General features: G+C 38.9%; 1 protein-coding gene across 2 annotated transcripts in view; it reads right to left on the bottom strand.

Moving 5' to 3' along the window:
- Nucleotides 1-6362: 6362 nt before the first annotated feature.
- Nucleotides 6363-16652, bottom strand: part of LOC124721348 (eukaryotic translation initiation factor 2D) — a 177817-nt gene continuing 167527 nt past the window's right edge. For both annotated transcript variants that reach the window (XM_047246270.1, XM_047246269.1), the window contains 2 exons: nt 7410-7581; nt 6363-7121 (listed from right to left, as the gene is read on the bottom strand). In XM_047246270.1, coding sequence (XP_047102226.1) covers nt 7078-7121; nt 7410-7581 — 216 coding nt within the window. In that variant the 3' untranslated portion in view covers nt 6363-7077. The remainder of the gene's footprint in view (nt 7122-7409; nt 7582-16652) is intronic.

Here is a 16652-nt window from a genome sequence, read left to right as displayed (position 1 = left end):
TAGTGAATATTTACTTAATAAGAAAAGACAGATGAAACAGCATTCGACTGTTGCTGATCAACTAAAGCCTTGTGGCCACTGGCCCCTGATGTTTAAGAATTTACATGTACTCCATACCACATGCAAAGGGAAAAGGTAAATCTTTTACAGGAAATGGAAATTCTTAAGTTCTCCAGAGAACACTATATTAATGAATGATCAACTGGTTAGCAGAGACCAGTTTTATTATGATAACCACTACACTAACCCATCAATAGTTCTTAATTGTATGTGTGACACTCCCTTACTCATTTCTTTAGCTTCTGTCTGAATGTAAAAAACCAGACTTGTTATGTAACAATACCAGAGAAGGAAAGTTGCTATTCACCATATATCACAGATGGTGAACCGGGATTGGCACAGTAAAAAGATTCACACACTCATAGCTTTCGGCCATTACACACACACACACACACACACACACACACACACTCTCTCTCTCTCTCTCTCTCTCTCTCTCTCTCTCTATCTCTCTCTCTCTCTCTCTCTCTCTCTCTGCGGTCTGCCAGTGTAGTTTTAGCTCTCTGAGACCGCAGACATGTGTGCAAGTTGCGTTTGCGTGAGTGTGTGTATGCGTGTCTACTGCTGACAAAGGCCTTAATGGCCGAAAGCTGCGAGTGTGTGAATCTTTTTATTGTGCCTATCACGACTCAGCATCTCTGCTATATGGTAAGTAGTAACTTTCCTTCTTTGATATTGTTACATTCCATCCTGGATTTTCCGTTGTTAGACTTGTTATATTTTACTCTTATTTTAAGTTTTTTGTTGTTAGGCTAGTTTTAACAATTTCTTACTTTATAGGGATCATTTTACCCCCATACAGCATGTATCTTTGCACTTATTTTATCACTATATCTGCACTAATTACTAATTTAATTTTACTCTTTACCTAATGTATTGTTTTCTGCATATGTAATTTAGCCATAAAAGCACTTTTCTTAAGTGTGTTGACTAACCAGTGCCAACTACTCTTAATGTCTATCACTAGGTATAAACTTGGCTTTACAGCTCTATGTTTGTGTGGCTGCCTATGATGTTTGACATTCCTTGTGTTCTCAACCACATAATATTTACATTTCATCCACTATACACAACACTCCATGCTGTGTGTGCCAGAATGCAGTTATCTCTATATTATGTAGGCTATTTTCAATATTTTTCTTGGTTTACCACAGTTCCTCTTTCCATTAGATATTGCAGTTTTAGTTGGGCATTTTTTCCTGGTTTCAGACCCTAATGCTTTTATCTGCCTAATGATGGCTGGGTCCACAGCTTGTGGTCTTGTGGTAGCGTTCTCGCTTCCTGAGCACGGGGTCCCAGGTTTGATTCCCAGCAGGGTCAGGAATTTTCACCTGCCCCAAGATGACTGGATGTTGTTGTGTCATCATCATCATCATGGTCAGAGGAATGGAACGGCAAATCACCTCCATTAGGACCTTGCCTAGAATGGCGGTGCAGGTCTCTCGCATCCTTCCCCTACCCTCTGTCAAGAAGCATGGTACTTCATTTCCAATTATGACAGGATGATGTTTCCTTATAATTTTTATCTTAATGCTATATGCTGGCATTAAAGGATGGATGTTGGCTCACCACAATACTTCCTATGCAAATTCATAGTTACTGTTAATTAGATCTGGCATGGAACTTTGCCTCGTACCACCCCCATCACCCCGTTTTTAATAGACCTATGCCTCACAATGTTATTTTACATACCTAGGTTAATCTGAAGATGTTCCACAGAGGCAAAATGTGTCTTTGTCAATAAATAGAGAAAACAGAGAAGTAGAAGGAACTTCAGGTGTCTTCATGGTAAGTGTGTTAGGTTCCTGTTGCTCATGTTTGTTTATACTGAAAATATACAATGAAGAGTGGCAGGAAAAGTCAAAGGTTTGTTCAGTTCACAGGAGTGAGTCGCAGAAATGTCAAAAAACTTGAATTGCTAGACCCCTGAAGAGAGACAAAAACAACCAGTATTAACTGAAGAATCTAGCCATATTCTTCAGCCCCAGCCCTGTCACTCCCACACGGACCATGAAAGCAAAATTACACTAATTACAGCTCACACAGCAGCATTCAAGCAGTCCTCCTTCCTACACTCTGTACGTGGTTGGAATGACTATAAATCCTGACATGTGATATGTCAGCAATTCACAGGAGTTTGCAGAGTATACATGTAAATGTGTATGTGTATGTATATGTATATTCACTCCCTTTTCTACCACCAGTCAGGTATGAAAATTGTAGGTAGTAGGAGGCACGAGTGGCATCAATGCAGGAAGGCAGGGGGGGGGGGGGCAGGATAGGTAACTACTAAGAAAACGTTAGTCAGAGAATGCAGGATAGGGTGATGCTAATAAAATACTGGAGAAGGGGGCAGAGCGGAGAGGAGGAGGGGGGGGGGGGGGGGGAGGGGTCAACAAAAAATAGATGTTCCACAGTTTTTCATCCTGGTGTAGTGGCCATCTTTTATATCAGTGATGATGAAGATGATGGGCAGAAGGCAAAGCAATCAGCTCGACTGGATTATAAGAAAGCAAATCAGCTGGAGTTCACACAAAAAACAGCTGCAACATAAACTGGCCTAATAACTGATAAAAAGGCTTTACATTTAAGCAGAATCCACCTAAAGATTTAAGACTGGGTTGGGAATAACATTAAAATACTTGCCTTCATATGCAAGATCACAGTCAAAAGCAGCAGGTAACTCATTTACATCTGAAAGTTTTGACTTATAAGAATGTCCTATTTGTGTAATGTGGCAATAATATTATGAGTATTACTTATATGGAGACATGTACTGACTGCTGCTGAAAAAAATGCATGCAACAGGAATTTGGCAGCGAATCAGGTGTGATTTGTTACATGCTACAGAGCAGAATAGTACACATCATTCTAAAAACATCTTCAATATTGAAATTATGTTGGCATTGTAGCTCTGGCTGATTTCAAGAGGTGCAAGAGATGTAAATATATTATACTGCCTCACCTCTTCAATGTACAGATACTTCCAGAATAATATCGGTCATATTCATTTGTATGCACATGGTGCAGCTGCAGTAAAAATAATCTGTTAATCAGTGGATTTTGTCATTATACTAGTTATGTTTCAACATAATGAAACACTGCCAATGGCAAGGTTTCCTCATCTGTTTCTTGCTTGCAGTGGGGGATGATGCCTGCATGCATGTTTTACTACAATTTTCACCTTTGTCACTGGTGCTGTTCTTATGAAACAGAAGAAAAAAGGAGACCATGAATGACAAATAATGATACACAACAAGGCTAACCATGAAGCTTAGTAGTATGACAATATGCTTTGGACAGCCAATAATACAGACCGCGGGCAGCTGCGGGATGTTTCCCCACATCATCTCTCTCAGTCATTCTTCTAAACCAGGGATGGCAGAATTCTGCATGTGTACAGTGCTCTCTCTCATGTGCAGAACTCTGTCACCTGACTGCACACTTCCCCAATAGCCCACCACACTCTCTGAGGGTAAAACTGCAAATGTGCTGCATTTAGATGGTAATGCAATCACATAAGGAAACTTAATATCTTGTATGCAGTTTGATTTCCTGTTTCAGAAGAACACAGATCACAAACACAAAAATTTTCAGTATTATTTATTTCTGACACGCTGAAGACATAATAAAAATTTCTATCTGGTACACACTGCATATGGATGGATGCAGACAATGTTGCAGATTTTTGTCACCCGGGTTGCCATGTAATCGTGACTCAATTGGTTTCATAAGTGAAAAAAAGTCTTTCACATACATGTTGATCAAAACATTGTACCACGTTTGCAACCTCATTATGGAGACAAACTCTTCCTGATGAATCAATGTAGACCTCCTGGACAGTTTCATCATAAAACAATTTTGCCTTTCAAATGGGAATTCCACTGCAGATGTGTGTGTTCTATCTGCACATGTACAGGGGTGCTTTGAACTGCAACAACAAACAGTCTCAAAAACTTCTCAGAAACAGATGTACGACTGGTGTCCTCAAAATGTTTAAAAAGCTAATCCTGAAAATCTTCCAGTGCCACAATGAATTCTTCAAAATTTGCATTTTGACAGCAGTGAGCTTAGGGAACTGGATGCTTTTTGTTGTCAGAATTTGTCCTTCAACAATGTGATTTTCTTTTTAACTGCATCCCCACCAGATCAAAAATAAGTCATTTCTCATCCTGCAATGTCTCACTGTGGGTAGTGTGCAGTCTAGTCCATTTAAAGTGCAAGGCCTTAAATCCATTCAGGATGTTCTAATTTTCATTACTGCTTTTCTTTTTCCTTCAGAAACTCAACAATAGTGTGTCTTAAATCAAAAAATCGTTCAAGCCATGCCCCACGCCTTAATCAACTTTCTTTTTCAGTAATATACAACACCTCCATACTCCTCGTTCAGTTTCATAAAAAAAAAGTTGCAACTGGCAATGTAATAATGTGTGCAACTCCAGGAAATTCATTATTCATACCACCAATTTCACTATGCGCTACATGCCCATTAATTTAGCACAAAGTGCTTCGTAGGGTACAGAATAAAAAATCCCATACAAATCATCTGTCGATCACTGCAATTTTTTGCTGTTTCATCATCAACTAAATCTAAATTCTTTCTGCATGGTGCTGCAATGCCATTCCAAAGCAAATTTGTAGTACGTGTCCATTATGTGACTGCATAATATATGCTGAGTGGTGAATGCAAAATGCTGCACCAAACGCTAGAAGAAAGTGTCACATTGCACTGTTCAATGAAATGTCACACTCTCCTGAAAAATACTGAGCAAATCTAAGATGTGCCAAGCCTCTGACGACATACATGGAACACGTTGTGCACACACGAAATTTTCCATGCCATGACCGATCTTGTTCTAAGCTGTCTACTATACTTCATTGAAATCATAGCAGAATACAACATCTTCACATTCGCTTCACAACTAGGAAATTATATGCAGCAATCCATATTTAAACTTATGTGAAAAATTTAATCCACACAACACTATTTATTTATTGTGATTAAATTCTATACTTTACCACAAAGAGCACTGATTAATTTAAAGCTAATTAAAAATGAGTCATCATTAAATAGACAAAATTTAAGGTTACAGAGTGAGCAATTTCTGCAAAATAAACCCTGTAAGCTCACATTTAAACACATATCTGTATCATTATTCAACAATTTCAAAGTGTAATGTGTAACAACCTTACTGAAATAATGTTGAGCCCACAAAATACTGTACCATTAATGTCTTTACATGCAGCACAAAATGCCACTTAAATTTTTTACATAATCAAAGTGCTTATGCTGGTAACGAACAAACTGTAAATACGAATTTTATTTACCTAGGAAATAACACCACTTTCCCTAACAAAATTTTAATAATTTATTAACATTCATGAGTTATGAGCTACATGTATTAGCAGCAAGGAGATCATTAATAATGGGGTAATTGACTAGTTCTGATGATATTGGGGAGTGGAATCAAGTAAAAGTTTGGCAAGAATATTCTCAGCTTTGACTAATAATTATGGGCAACAACAGAAACCTTCATCAGAACAAGCAGTTTGGTATTTTGGTCATTGTCCAAATTATGATATTTGACAATGGTATCATTGATATTTCTTCATCTTTATGTGGCAAATGATTTATTATGTATATTTTTAAGATAATTGTTATTTATTATTTGGCCTTTCCTGGCTTAGGTGTATTGCAAGTACGAAAGGTTTTCACCCATGCTTCACATTGTGTAAAGCATACTTAATGGTAATTCAGTATGTGTTTTGCATAAATAACACATTTTTATATTCTATTTCTAGTGTTATGAACAGTTTTGCTTATGAATGTGATATGCTGTACATATTTATAACTTATTTCCACATGCTTCGAAGACCGCTGGATTTTCCTCTCATTAGCAGAGATTGAAAAATGCTCAATATCACTTTCACAAACACATTTTCTGGTTTTTAGAAGTCTGGGACTTTAACTGCATTTTGTTTTCATGTAAACTTCAATTTAATTTTGTGAACTTTTTGCTATAGTTAACTTCACACAAATTCTACTGCAGTTGTAATTATTTTTGCATACAGTAGTGTGTGTGTGTGTGTGTGTGTGTGTGTGTGTGTGTTATTTCATTGTTCAGATTTGTAACTAGATTTCCTTTGTGTCCACTGTTTTGCAAATACATGTGCTGAATGTATGAAGCGAATGAGAACTATAGCACTTACATTCCTGGTGAAATTTTTTTATTGCAGAAAAAGTCAAATAATACTTGTTATTTAACAGTTGCTGTAGAAGATGACCAAACAGAAAGACAAAATACGCAAAAAATGTTTATTTTTTTAATACCAGGAACTTTTTACAGCAACAAATATTACCCAGCATCATAAAAATACATAAAAAATGTAAAAGAAGGTATAAGTAACACATTATGTCCACAGTCATATTAACATAAGAAGCTGAGCAATTAAAATATGAAAACCTACCAAACCCATACAATTTGAGATCCTTAATACATGGAGTTATGATACTACGTGTCTACTCATGTAAACTTCTGTGTACATATGTGACTGCAGCAATTTTCAGGGCTATCTTATTGTATCTTCATGCTTTGTGCAGAATGACTGCTTCTGTACTTTCATCTTAGGGAAAGCATCATTATCCTGCATGTAATCATGAAGGAGCCAAGACCATGAATGCGTGCAGAATGCTGCTTGAGCTCATTCTGCAAAGCAGCTGTACATACATCATTCCCTTTGAAAGTACATGCAATGAATGAATGTCAAAAGGTTCCCTTTCATCACAATTCCACTAGTTAAGGATCTCACAGTACACTCACAGATATTTGTATGTTTATTCAACTAGTACCAGAAGTACATTTTTTGTTAGGATTTAACACCTCATTGCAGTGAATCTTCAAAAGTGGCATTTTAAAATCTTCAAATGAAAATATCAGCCTTCATTTCACCACTCCTGTCACCTGTAGCTTCAAGCCTACCATGTTGTCTCATTATATGACAACCCGTTTGGCTTCTTCAGTTTCCAGCCAGTATATATCTCTTTGGTATTTCATATTTTGCTGTGAACAAAGATTGAAATTACTTACTGATTGTTGTCTGTAATTTAAACAGAAAACATTGATTGCTTAGCGTGATGAATTAAATGTACACAATAATGAAAATAAACATGCGCTTCATTCTCTATAAAGCAGAAAAAACTTTTGAATGTTACAGCTGGTACAGTAATATCTAAAAAGGAAGCTTATTCATGAATTTAGTTGAAATATATTTGACAGCATATAAGTAGGAACATTGCCTATCTTCATCTGTATTACTTCAGAAAGTCATGATTTTATTTCTTTACTTACTCCTCAAAAGTTTTTCAACAAAAATCGTTTGGTCACCCTGTACCATCAGCTGCTGACTTTTCTTCCCAGGAACTGAGCTTATGCTTGTGCTGGCAGCCACGCCATGTTGACATTCACGAGAAAAGTCTTGCATAACCACACCATATAATTCCAGATTGTCTATCAATGTAACCTGTAACATTTAGTAAAAATAAAGTAAGAATTTCATTAGAAGAAATTGAGAACCTTAGTTAATATTGATGATAATCATGACAACAGGAATTATCGTAATTAGGTGTAAGTACAACACGACCAGTAGACTGAACACAACTTTATTCCACAGACACTTTCACAACAGCTAATGCAAATCTTTTAATAATTGCTCCCCTGTTAACATCCCAACAGTAACAAAATACTAATGAGTGGGCCTGTACTATCACCCTCCAAGAATAACTCACATATAACACTAGTTCTGAATAGGTAAAATCAAATAACTAACAATAATTTATTTAACAAAGTAAATCACAAAACAATAACTTTCTGAATAGTAGTAAATATTTAAATTAGTGACAACACAGATTATTTAAAGAAAACAAAAGTCACACAAATGTCAACATGGCCCACAAAGCAAGGTTCTGCATTTGAATACTGGTGTGGCACACAGTTTTTATCTGTCAGAAAATTTCAAAACAATACACTTTTCACAGCAGAGTGTAAGATACATGGTCTAAATTTTTTTCACACATGTGAAGGCAGATGAGTTATTTTCACTGACTCCCGCAGCACCCAACAAGTAAGAAAAAGATTACTTGCATGTACGTGTGTGTGTGTGTGTGTGTGTGTGTGTGTGTGTGTGTGTGTGTGTGTGTGTCAAGTTCTCAATCACATACCCTTTCCCAAGGAAACTCATACTGTGATGCCTGTATACAGACTTCAATCATTCCCCACTTGAATCTTCGCACAACTCCAGTGTTTTAATCACTATGCCATCTGCTTGTTATGAACAGGGCACAGAAGAAATCAGAACAACACAGGGCCTTTTTTATGCCAGTGAAAGCTTCTTTGTTTTGGAGTCTTCAACACTAAACACTTTGGCATTCACCAGGGGTCAAAACCTGAATGCATAATTGACAAAGAGAAGGGAATAGCAAAAAATATCTTACTCAAACTAATTTCACACAAACTGCCAAAAAGTTTTGCAACATTGTCATAATTGGCATAGATGATATTTTTTTATATTGGGAATGTCTCTCTCAATGGAAAATAACTTCGTACAGCCCTATCAACAAGGGAGGTAAAAGAAAACTTGCACTCTCACTGTAGTTCAGCAGTGTATATTTGTTCTCCAATTGTAATCACGAGATCGAGGCTCAAGGACATTTCTCAGTCTGTCAACATGTCTCAAAAAGTCATTTTAAGCTTAGACTGAGCATGTGTAGTCTATTTATGGCAAGAAGCATGGCAAGTAGCCCACCCAATTGGCAAACACCATAGTGGTATCACTAACATTCAATAGTTTTGGAAGACATGAAATATTGAAGACCTGCCTTTCACTGGTTGTCTACAGCCAACAACACCAGCTGATGACAGCTAACAACAAACGATTGCCCAGAGGTGCTGTGGAGAATGTGTCAGAACTGTGTAACCTCTATTTGGAGACAACAGGAAGGGTAATGTCAACCTAGGTAGTATGCAATCATCTACATACAATTAAACTGGCTTAAGGTGCCTATCATGAGCAACTGTACAAAGCCCCCAGAACCGTAGAGTGTGAATAAAAAAGATGAGGGAACACATAGAATGGAACCTCGATCAATGGCATTGGTTCTCTTCACTAAGTGCAGGGCTGATCTGTTGCTTAGGAGTGTGTGTGAAGGTGGCCATGTTCCCTCCCAGGCGCACACACTCATGCGTTCAGCAGGAAGATGAGAGAGTCCTCTTCTGGGCTGGTATGGTGTATCTATACCATTTCTCATCGCTATCTAGGATCATTTGTGGGCAGTACTGAGTAATGACAGGGTCCTCCAAACTACTGTTTAATTTTACAAACAACATTTGAACAGTGTTTTCACATTCCAATATGTTAATGCATGAGCAGACTATGCCCACCTCATGTAAATCTTTCTTTGGAAAGAAGGAATAAACTGAATGGAATGTCCTATCATATCCGAAAATATCAACACAAATGTGCATGCTTGGGACCAGCTAAAACTTTTAGTTTGTTGACACGGGAACCTCCTTCACACACTGGATGTTCTCAAAAGGGCCACCATCAAAGAGTGGGACAGCATGCCAAGGAAGATTCAACCACATTAAAAATGCATGAGTGGAGAAACATACTACTGAATGTTACCCAGAAACAGATTTTCATTTACAGGTGTGTACTTCTGAATACACTGCCTTTATTTTAATATCTTGCCTTTTATTTCCATAATGCTTATTTTTTCATTTCCTACTCCCCTTGAATCTAGGTCTCCACACACACTTGGATGTACATGTGGTGCAATGCCTTTTTGAGCAGCTTATATTAAAATCACGTGTACCCAAGGTATAGGTAAAAATAGATTTTTCACATCACACACACATATTTGACAGCAACACTAGGCTACGGCAATGTCCCAGAGCCACAGAAAACAAGGGGTTCTGGGACACCAGAAGAAAGTAAGGAAGGAAAAATTTGGAAAAACTGAAAGGAAAACAGAAAAATTAGAAAATACGATATATATTATTGTATGTTCACAAATGTCCACAGAATGCTGATAATGTGTGTTCTAGAGGCAGTGTTCTTGCATACGAGCTACGTGGATTTGAGTCCTTTCAGACTGTGCTAACAGTTCTCATACAGCTGACAGGTACAGAATAATTGATTAGTTTTTCTCATATTTTGTAAACAATCTCTTTTGAAGATGGATTACACTTTTCCAGGATCCTATCAATGAAGTGAAGTCTGTTAGTTGCCTAATTCTAGATAACTGCACAATCCACAAAAAAGTCTGAGGTTACAAATAATACAACTAATTAATATTCAACACGAACGTTAAGGGTCATAATGCACTTTTCTGCAACAGTCTTGAAGTTACTTATGCATCTGAGATGATTTTCCATCAAAGATGACAAGCTGTGTCCTGTCAACCAATAAATTCCCATAATGTCACAAATTTCGTTCGATTCTAGTATCGTTAACATGGTTCAAGGGATGCAAGTTGCAGTAGTTCTGCAAAAATGAAGTGACTTGCATGCATGTTAACTGAATCTTCCGTCTACTCTAGGTAGAATAACATAATAATAAATGAAAAGTGCTAGTTTTCTTTTGTTCTACAGTATTACTTTTAAGTAAAAGAACAAAAGCAAACTGGTTTTTGGCTTACAATACCTTCTTAAGACATTTACTGACTATTGTCACCAAAGAAATTACTACGTTTGTAACGGACATTGGAAAAGAAGTTGCACATCTAGGTTGAAGCACAAATGTACAGTACATAACATCTTTACAGTGTGGTGGTAATGCAATGTAAAAAGTTGACAGTAAATAAATATGAATGGAGTAAACGGGAAAAAAACTTTAACACAAAACTGGAACAGAACATCTACATAACAGTTTATATTAATGAACAAAACCAATAAAATAAAATTAGTACTGGCCAAGGCTAGTTCAGGAGGTATAAAACATGGAGTGTGATACACAAACAAATTAAAAGAAGAAAGAACTATGAATGAAACAACAGAATATATAAGGAACTTAAGCAATATCAATAAGATAGGCACAAACGAATTAAGGCAGGAAAATGGGGGAGTGTGAAGGAACATCTCAGTAAATGCTTTTTTGAGAATGTGGTAATACGACATTTTAAAAAGTAAAAAGTTGAACAATACAAATATAAAATGAGCAAACAGGAAAAATATTAACATTATACTCAAAACTGTGCCTATGTAACAGTTTGCATTAAACAAATAAACCAAGTAAAATAGCTACAGTACTTCATGAGACAACTTGCATACAACAGACAAGTGAGAAGTGCCACATGACACAAGCCTTTGACCAGAGACCACAACCACTGTGTGCAGTAATAGTGTATGTAACAATGCATGGACAAATAGTTGTTTCAAGTGTTGGAATACTGGAGAAAATATTGTGAAAATCACATTGTTTAAATAGAATACTAAAAATTAACTAGACTGTTTTTCTAAAAAGCTTTTTATCACTTACTTTCTTTTTGATTCTAGTGGGATGAGAATGGCCAGGGTGGTGACAAAGTTCTTGGAGGAGGAGAGAGGGTGCTGGTTGTGAGACATGAGATGTGAGTGATGCTTTTGGTGAGTTGGGCAAGGGGAATACAGTAGGCATGGAGGAGGGGCAGGTGTTCGACCATAGGTACTTGCCCCAGGCACCCCCCCCCCCCCCCCTCCCATGACTAGAGTTACGACTCTGGCTTTGCGACATGGAAACTTGTTTGTAAACAGCTACTTTGAGCAAGAACAAGTAGTATTTTAAAAGGCACTGTTGACATGATAGCTTTATGAATGTGACTTACCATAGTGAAGCACTGTTGGCTTTGACGTAAGTAAGAAACCATATTCAATGACAGACTGGCTAAATAACCCGTGCTATCAGCCTTATTGCATCTCGGTACAGGGCAAAAACAGTCTAACGCTTTCATATGTAATCAGCTGAGAAGAGGGGAAAAAACCTTGTTACTAATTTAATGCTGAACAAATCCCATGTACTGCAGCAGACTTCTGACGGTGAGATATTTTACGCTGTCCATAATTTATGGGTTATTTGCCACTTTATTTTTATTCAGTTAGTCATCTGTGTTCATGACAAATGAGATAATAAAACTTCACATTCACTGGTCTCACAGAAAAAAAGGAATAATGAAAGATGAAGCTATGAAATGCAAGAACAAAAATAGCACAGAGACCACAACAACAACACTAAATATCGACTATAAGTTTACTTCCCTTTACAAGTCTAAATAATGAACAAGGAAGGATAGAGTCACTGGTGATTGCCTATTGCTGGGACTATCACAGCATTTGCCCAGAATGATTTGGGGAAAAAAGACAAAACCCACATAAGGATCACGAAAGTTCTAAATGAGCCTGAATCCTCATTACATGAATAACTTTAGTACTTTGCTTTGCATTGTAGTGACTTACACTGATCAGCCAGAACATTATGACCACTGACCTACTATCCATATAAACCCATACATGTGATAGCAGCATCGCCTAGTAAGGAATGACTACTGGTCAGTCACACACTCATGGTGCATTTAGTATCAATGGGCATGCTGTCCATGTGTGGAATGGGAAAGCCACATGATCTATCTGAGTTTGACTGGGGCACACTGTGATGGCCCACTTCGGAAACTGCAAGACTTGCTGGGTGTTCGAAAAGTTTTGTGAAGAGTGTCTTCACCACATGGCGAAACCAAGATGAAACCATGTCCAGACATTGTGCAGTTGGGCAGCCACCCCTCATTACAAATGTCTAGCATCACGGGCTGGGCAGACTGGTAAAACATGACAGGCAGCGAACTGTGGTGGAACTAGCACGAAACTTTAATGCTGGGGAGGGTAAAAGTGTGTCTGAACACACAGAACACCGATGTGCCAACATTAACACTATGACATCGGCAACTACAACTGAAATGGGCACGTGATCATTGACAATGGACACTGGTGTAGTGGCAGAGCACTGCATGGTCTGATGGATCCTGATACCTTCTTCATCAGGCCAATGGGAGAGTGCAAACCTGTCATCTTCCAGGGGAACAGCTCCTTGAAATCTGTACTATGTGACGGAGACAAGCTGGCAGCAGCTCCAATATGCTCTGGGAACATTCACATGGGAATCCATGGATCCAGTGGAGATTGTGCAAGGCACCATGATGGCCAAGGAGTATCGTACACCCCTTCACAACGATCATGTTTCCAAACGGCAGTGGCATTTTGCAACAAGATAATGCACCACGTCACAAGGCCAGAAGTGTGATGGAATGGTTCAAGGAACACAGTGGCAAGTTCCAATTGATGTGCTGCCCCCCCCCCCCCCCCACCTCACCAGATCTGAACCCAATTGAACACATCTGGTAGCGATTGAATGTAGAGTTGGAACTCATCGCTCCCTCTCCAGAATTTAAGGAGAATTAGGTGGCGCGCGCGCGGTGTGTGTGTGTGTGTGTGTGTGTGTGTGTGTGTGTGATGCCAACTCCCTCTAGCAACCTATGAAGGCCTCATTGCTTCAGTGCCATGATTTGTCACCACTGTTATCTGTGCCAAAGGCAAACATACCTGTTATTAGGTAGGTGGTCATAATGTTCTGGCTGATCAGTATATAATTGTAGTAAGATAATTAACTGGACATATGTTACTTCTACAGGGGCTAATCATGTTCCCCAATGGGAAGAAAATTTTAACAAATGTATTCTGTGAACGGCTTCACGCGTATTTTGAATATATTAGTGAAGAACATACTCTCAACAAAGATTGTTCCTCTGTACTGTATTCACTGAATGGATGTTCCACTTCATTTTAAACAGGTTAATGACGTTAACCATAAATCTCAAAAGTGAGCAGAAGTACTGCATAGTCAGTCTAAGAATTCCCAGCTGCTTAAACAGAAGCCTGCATGAGCAAAATGAATTTATGCCTTGTAGAGTCTGAAAGGCTTGCTATACTAGTCATTTCCTGATCTTATCTGTAACAATTATGCTGTTATCATTCACAAAAAAATGGCTTTAGATATGTCATTTGTAGCTGAGAACATGCCATTAATAAATGTCAACAAAAGGAAGTAGCTATAATATGAAGCCCTTTGGTATGTACCATATTAAAATATTCCATCTGAGCATACCTCATTAGTTATTTATCTTGTTGCTGTGCAGACAATAGGGGTTCCTAGCTTTAGGTGAACTGTGCTGTTTATTGAGTGTCTACAAAGTGATGACTAAAAAAAAAGTATCATGGAACAGCTGCAACAACAGTTACAACAGCAACAAGTACCAGTGGAACAACTACAGCAACAATTACAACTGATACAATAGCTGCAGCATCATGTCGAAGAGATGGTCACACCACCACAGCGACACCAGGAGCAGCTACGAACATGACCAGGAAAGAGTACCAGATTTCTTGGCATCACCTGCCAGCTGCCCATTTGCGCCAACACCAGTTCTACCTATGCCCTGGGTGTGATTCTGCCTGTGCCTGCCTACAACTGCAACTGCACACCCAGTGAGTCTTATTACCTGCTGCCACTTCCTGGGACTGTACATGCACTACAAGTGAAACACATTGCATTTGAAGTACCAGCTCTCTGGACAGATTGTCTATCATTTTGGTTCATACACATCGAAAGCCATTTTGTCACTGGAGGGGTAACTAAAGACTTCACCAAATAAGAACATGTGGTGACACCACTAGACATCCGTTCTGCCAGCAGTATTAGTTACATTCTTACAAACCCACCTGCTTCTAGAAAGTACGAGTTACTGAAAGGTGACCTCATTCAGCAGCTTCCCTCTCCGACACTAAACACTTAGGGCTACTTTTGTGTTAGTGAAGTATGCCAGCACCACAACGTTTCATGGTAACAGACAGAACCACTAACATCAGTTTCTAGGGGGATAATGGCTCAAATAAATACGTGTTTCCCAGGTGCTTGCTGTGGCAACCATGATCATGTGCAAATTACAGCTTAGTAGCTGCAAATGGTTTGCTCGTAGCTATATATGGGCTCCTGAATTTAAATTTGGAACATCAGCTCAGGGACGTCATTCGAGTGGCCATTTATAGTTGGAGACTTAAACTGCACTATCATCGGGCCTAAGATTTGTTACCGGTATGTTCAAAACAACACATAAGTGTTACGCATATGCTTTGGAAACTTACATGAGAATTCCTGGAGGGAAGGTGACATTCTTTTCGAGAAACACTATTTAGACAATTTACAGAAGCGGTACTTGAAGCGGACTGCTGAACGATTCTCCTGTTGCCAACATACATTGTGCATATGGACCGTGAAGATATATGGGAAATTGGGGGTGTACAGACAGTCATTTTTCCCTCCCTCTATTTGTGAGTGGAACTGGACGGGAAATGACAAATATTGGTACAGGGTACTCTCTGCCACGCACCATACTGTAGCTTGCAGAGTATCTATGTACATGTACAATTCTCTATCCTCCTATGACTTCATCCTGGATGTGAGGAACATTTCTAATTTGGACTAGGGCATGTCACTGAAGGTGGCATGCCAGCCCATACAGTGCAGCGATTCCTCAGTACACTTACTCACCACACCATCGCCACTAGTGCACCGGCTAAATGAGTTCCTGTCACTCACATGACCTGCTGGAGTGCTGTCATTGCCTCCCCACTCCACAGTGCATCACATTGGGGCCAGACCCAAACACCCTATTTTCTCATGGCCCATATGGCTGGCCCAATCAAAATTCGCACCACCGAAGCAGAATTCAACACAATATGGTCCAAGCAGGCATAGCAGTACCGAAGAAACCAGATGGATGGTGCACCTGTGGTGACTACAAGGGGCTTAACACGTCAACAATTGCCAACTGATGTGCCACATAGGAAACTGTGTGTGCCAAACAGCAGGATTCACGGTTTTCTCGATGTTGGGATTTAGTAAGAAGCCTATAACCAAATACCTGTGGCAACAAAGGACATCCACAAAAGTGCAATACTATTCCCCCTGGCCTATTTGAATTCCCATGCAATTCTGCATCTGAAATGCAGAGTTTGATGGGGCCAGCCATCTGTGCCATAAGAAAATAGGACGACTGGTAAAGACTTTTCAGTACTTTATTGATGAAATTTTGCAGGGTCTAGACTTCTGCTTTGCTTATGAAGATGATGTGTTGTTGGCACATCCTCAGAAGAATGTAAAAGACATTTATGCATAGTTTTCCAAAGGCTTGATGACCAGAATCCTCATAAATCCAGCCAAATGTGTCATTGGTGTCAACAAAGTGACATTCCTAGGATTTTATGTTTCCACAACCAGTAGGTTTGCCAGTTGGGCACAAATCCGCACTTAAAAAGCAGTGCACGAAGTGTGTAAGTACTTGGGGATGATAAACTTTTACTGTTGTTTTTGTCCCAAGCTGCTGAGGCCCAGGCGCAACTCCATGCTGTTTTCGCCAGCTCCAAAGTGTGTGCTTCCATGTCTGTCACTGGGACTGATGACCTACAGGCAGCATTTGAAGCCCGCCAGAGAGGCCTCATGCAAGTCATACT

Source organism: Schistocerca piceifrons, chromosome X (genome assembly GCF_021461385.2).
Source record: "Schistocerca piceifrons isolate TAMUIC-IGC-003096 chromosome X, iqSchPice1.1, whole genome shotgun sequence".
Taxonomy (NCBI): domain Eukaryota; kingdom Metazoa; phylum Arthropoda; class Insecta; order Orthoptera; family Acrididae; genus Schistocerca; species Schistocerca piceifrons.
Note: the sequence above shows the minus strand (reverse complement) of the source record. Positions and strands in the feature narration are given on the sequence as shown.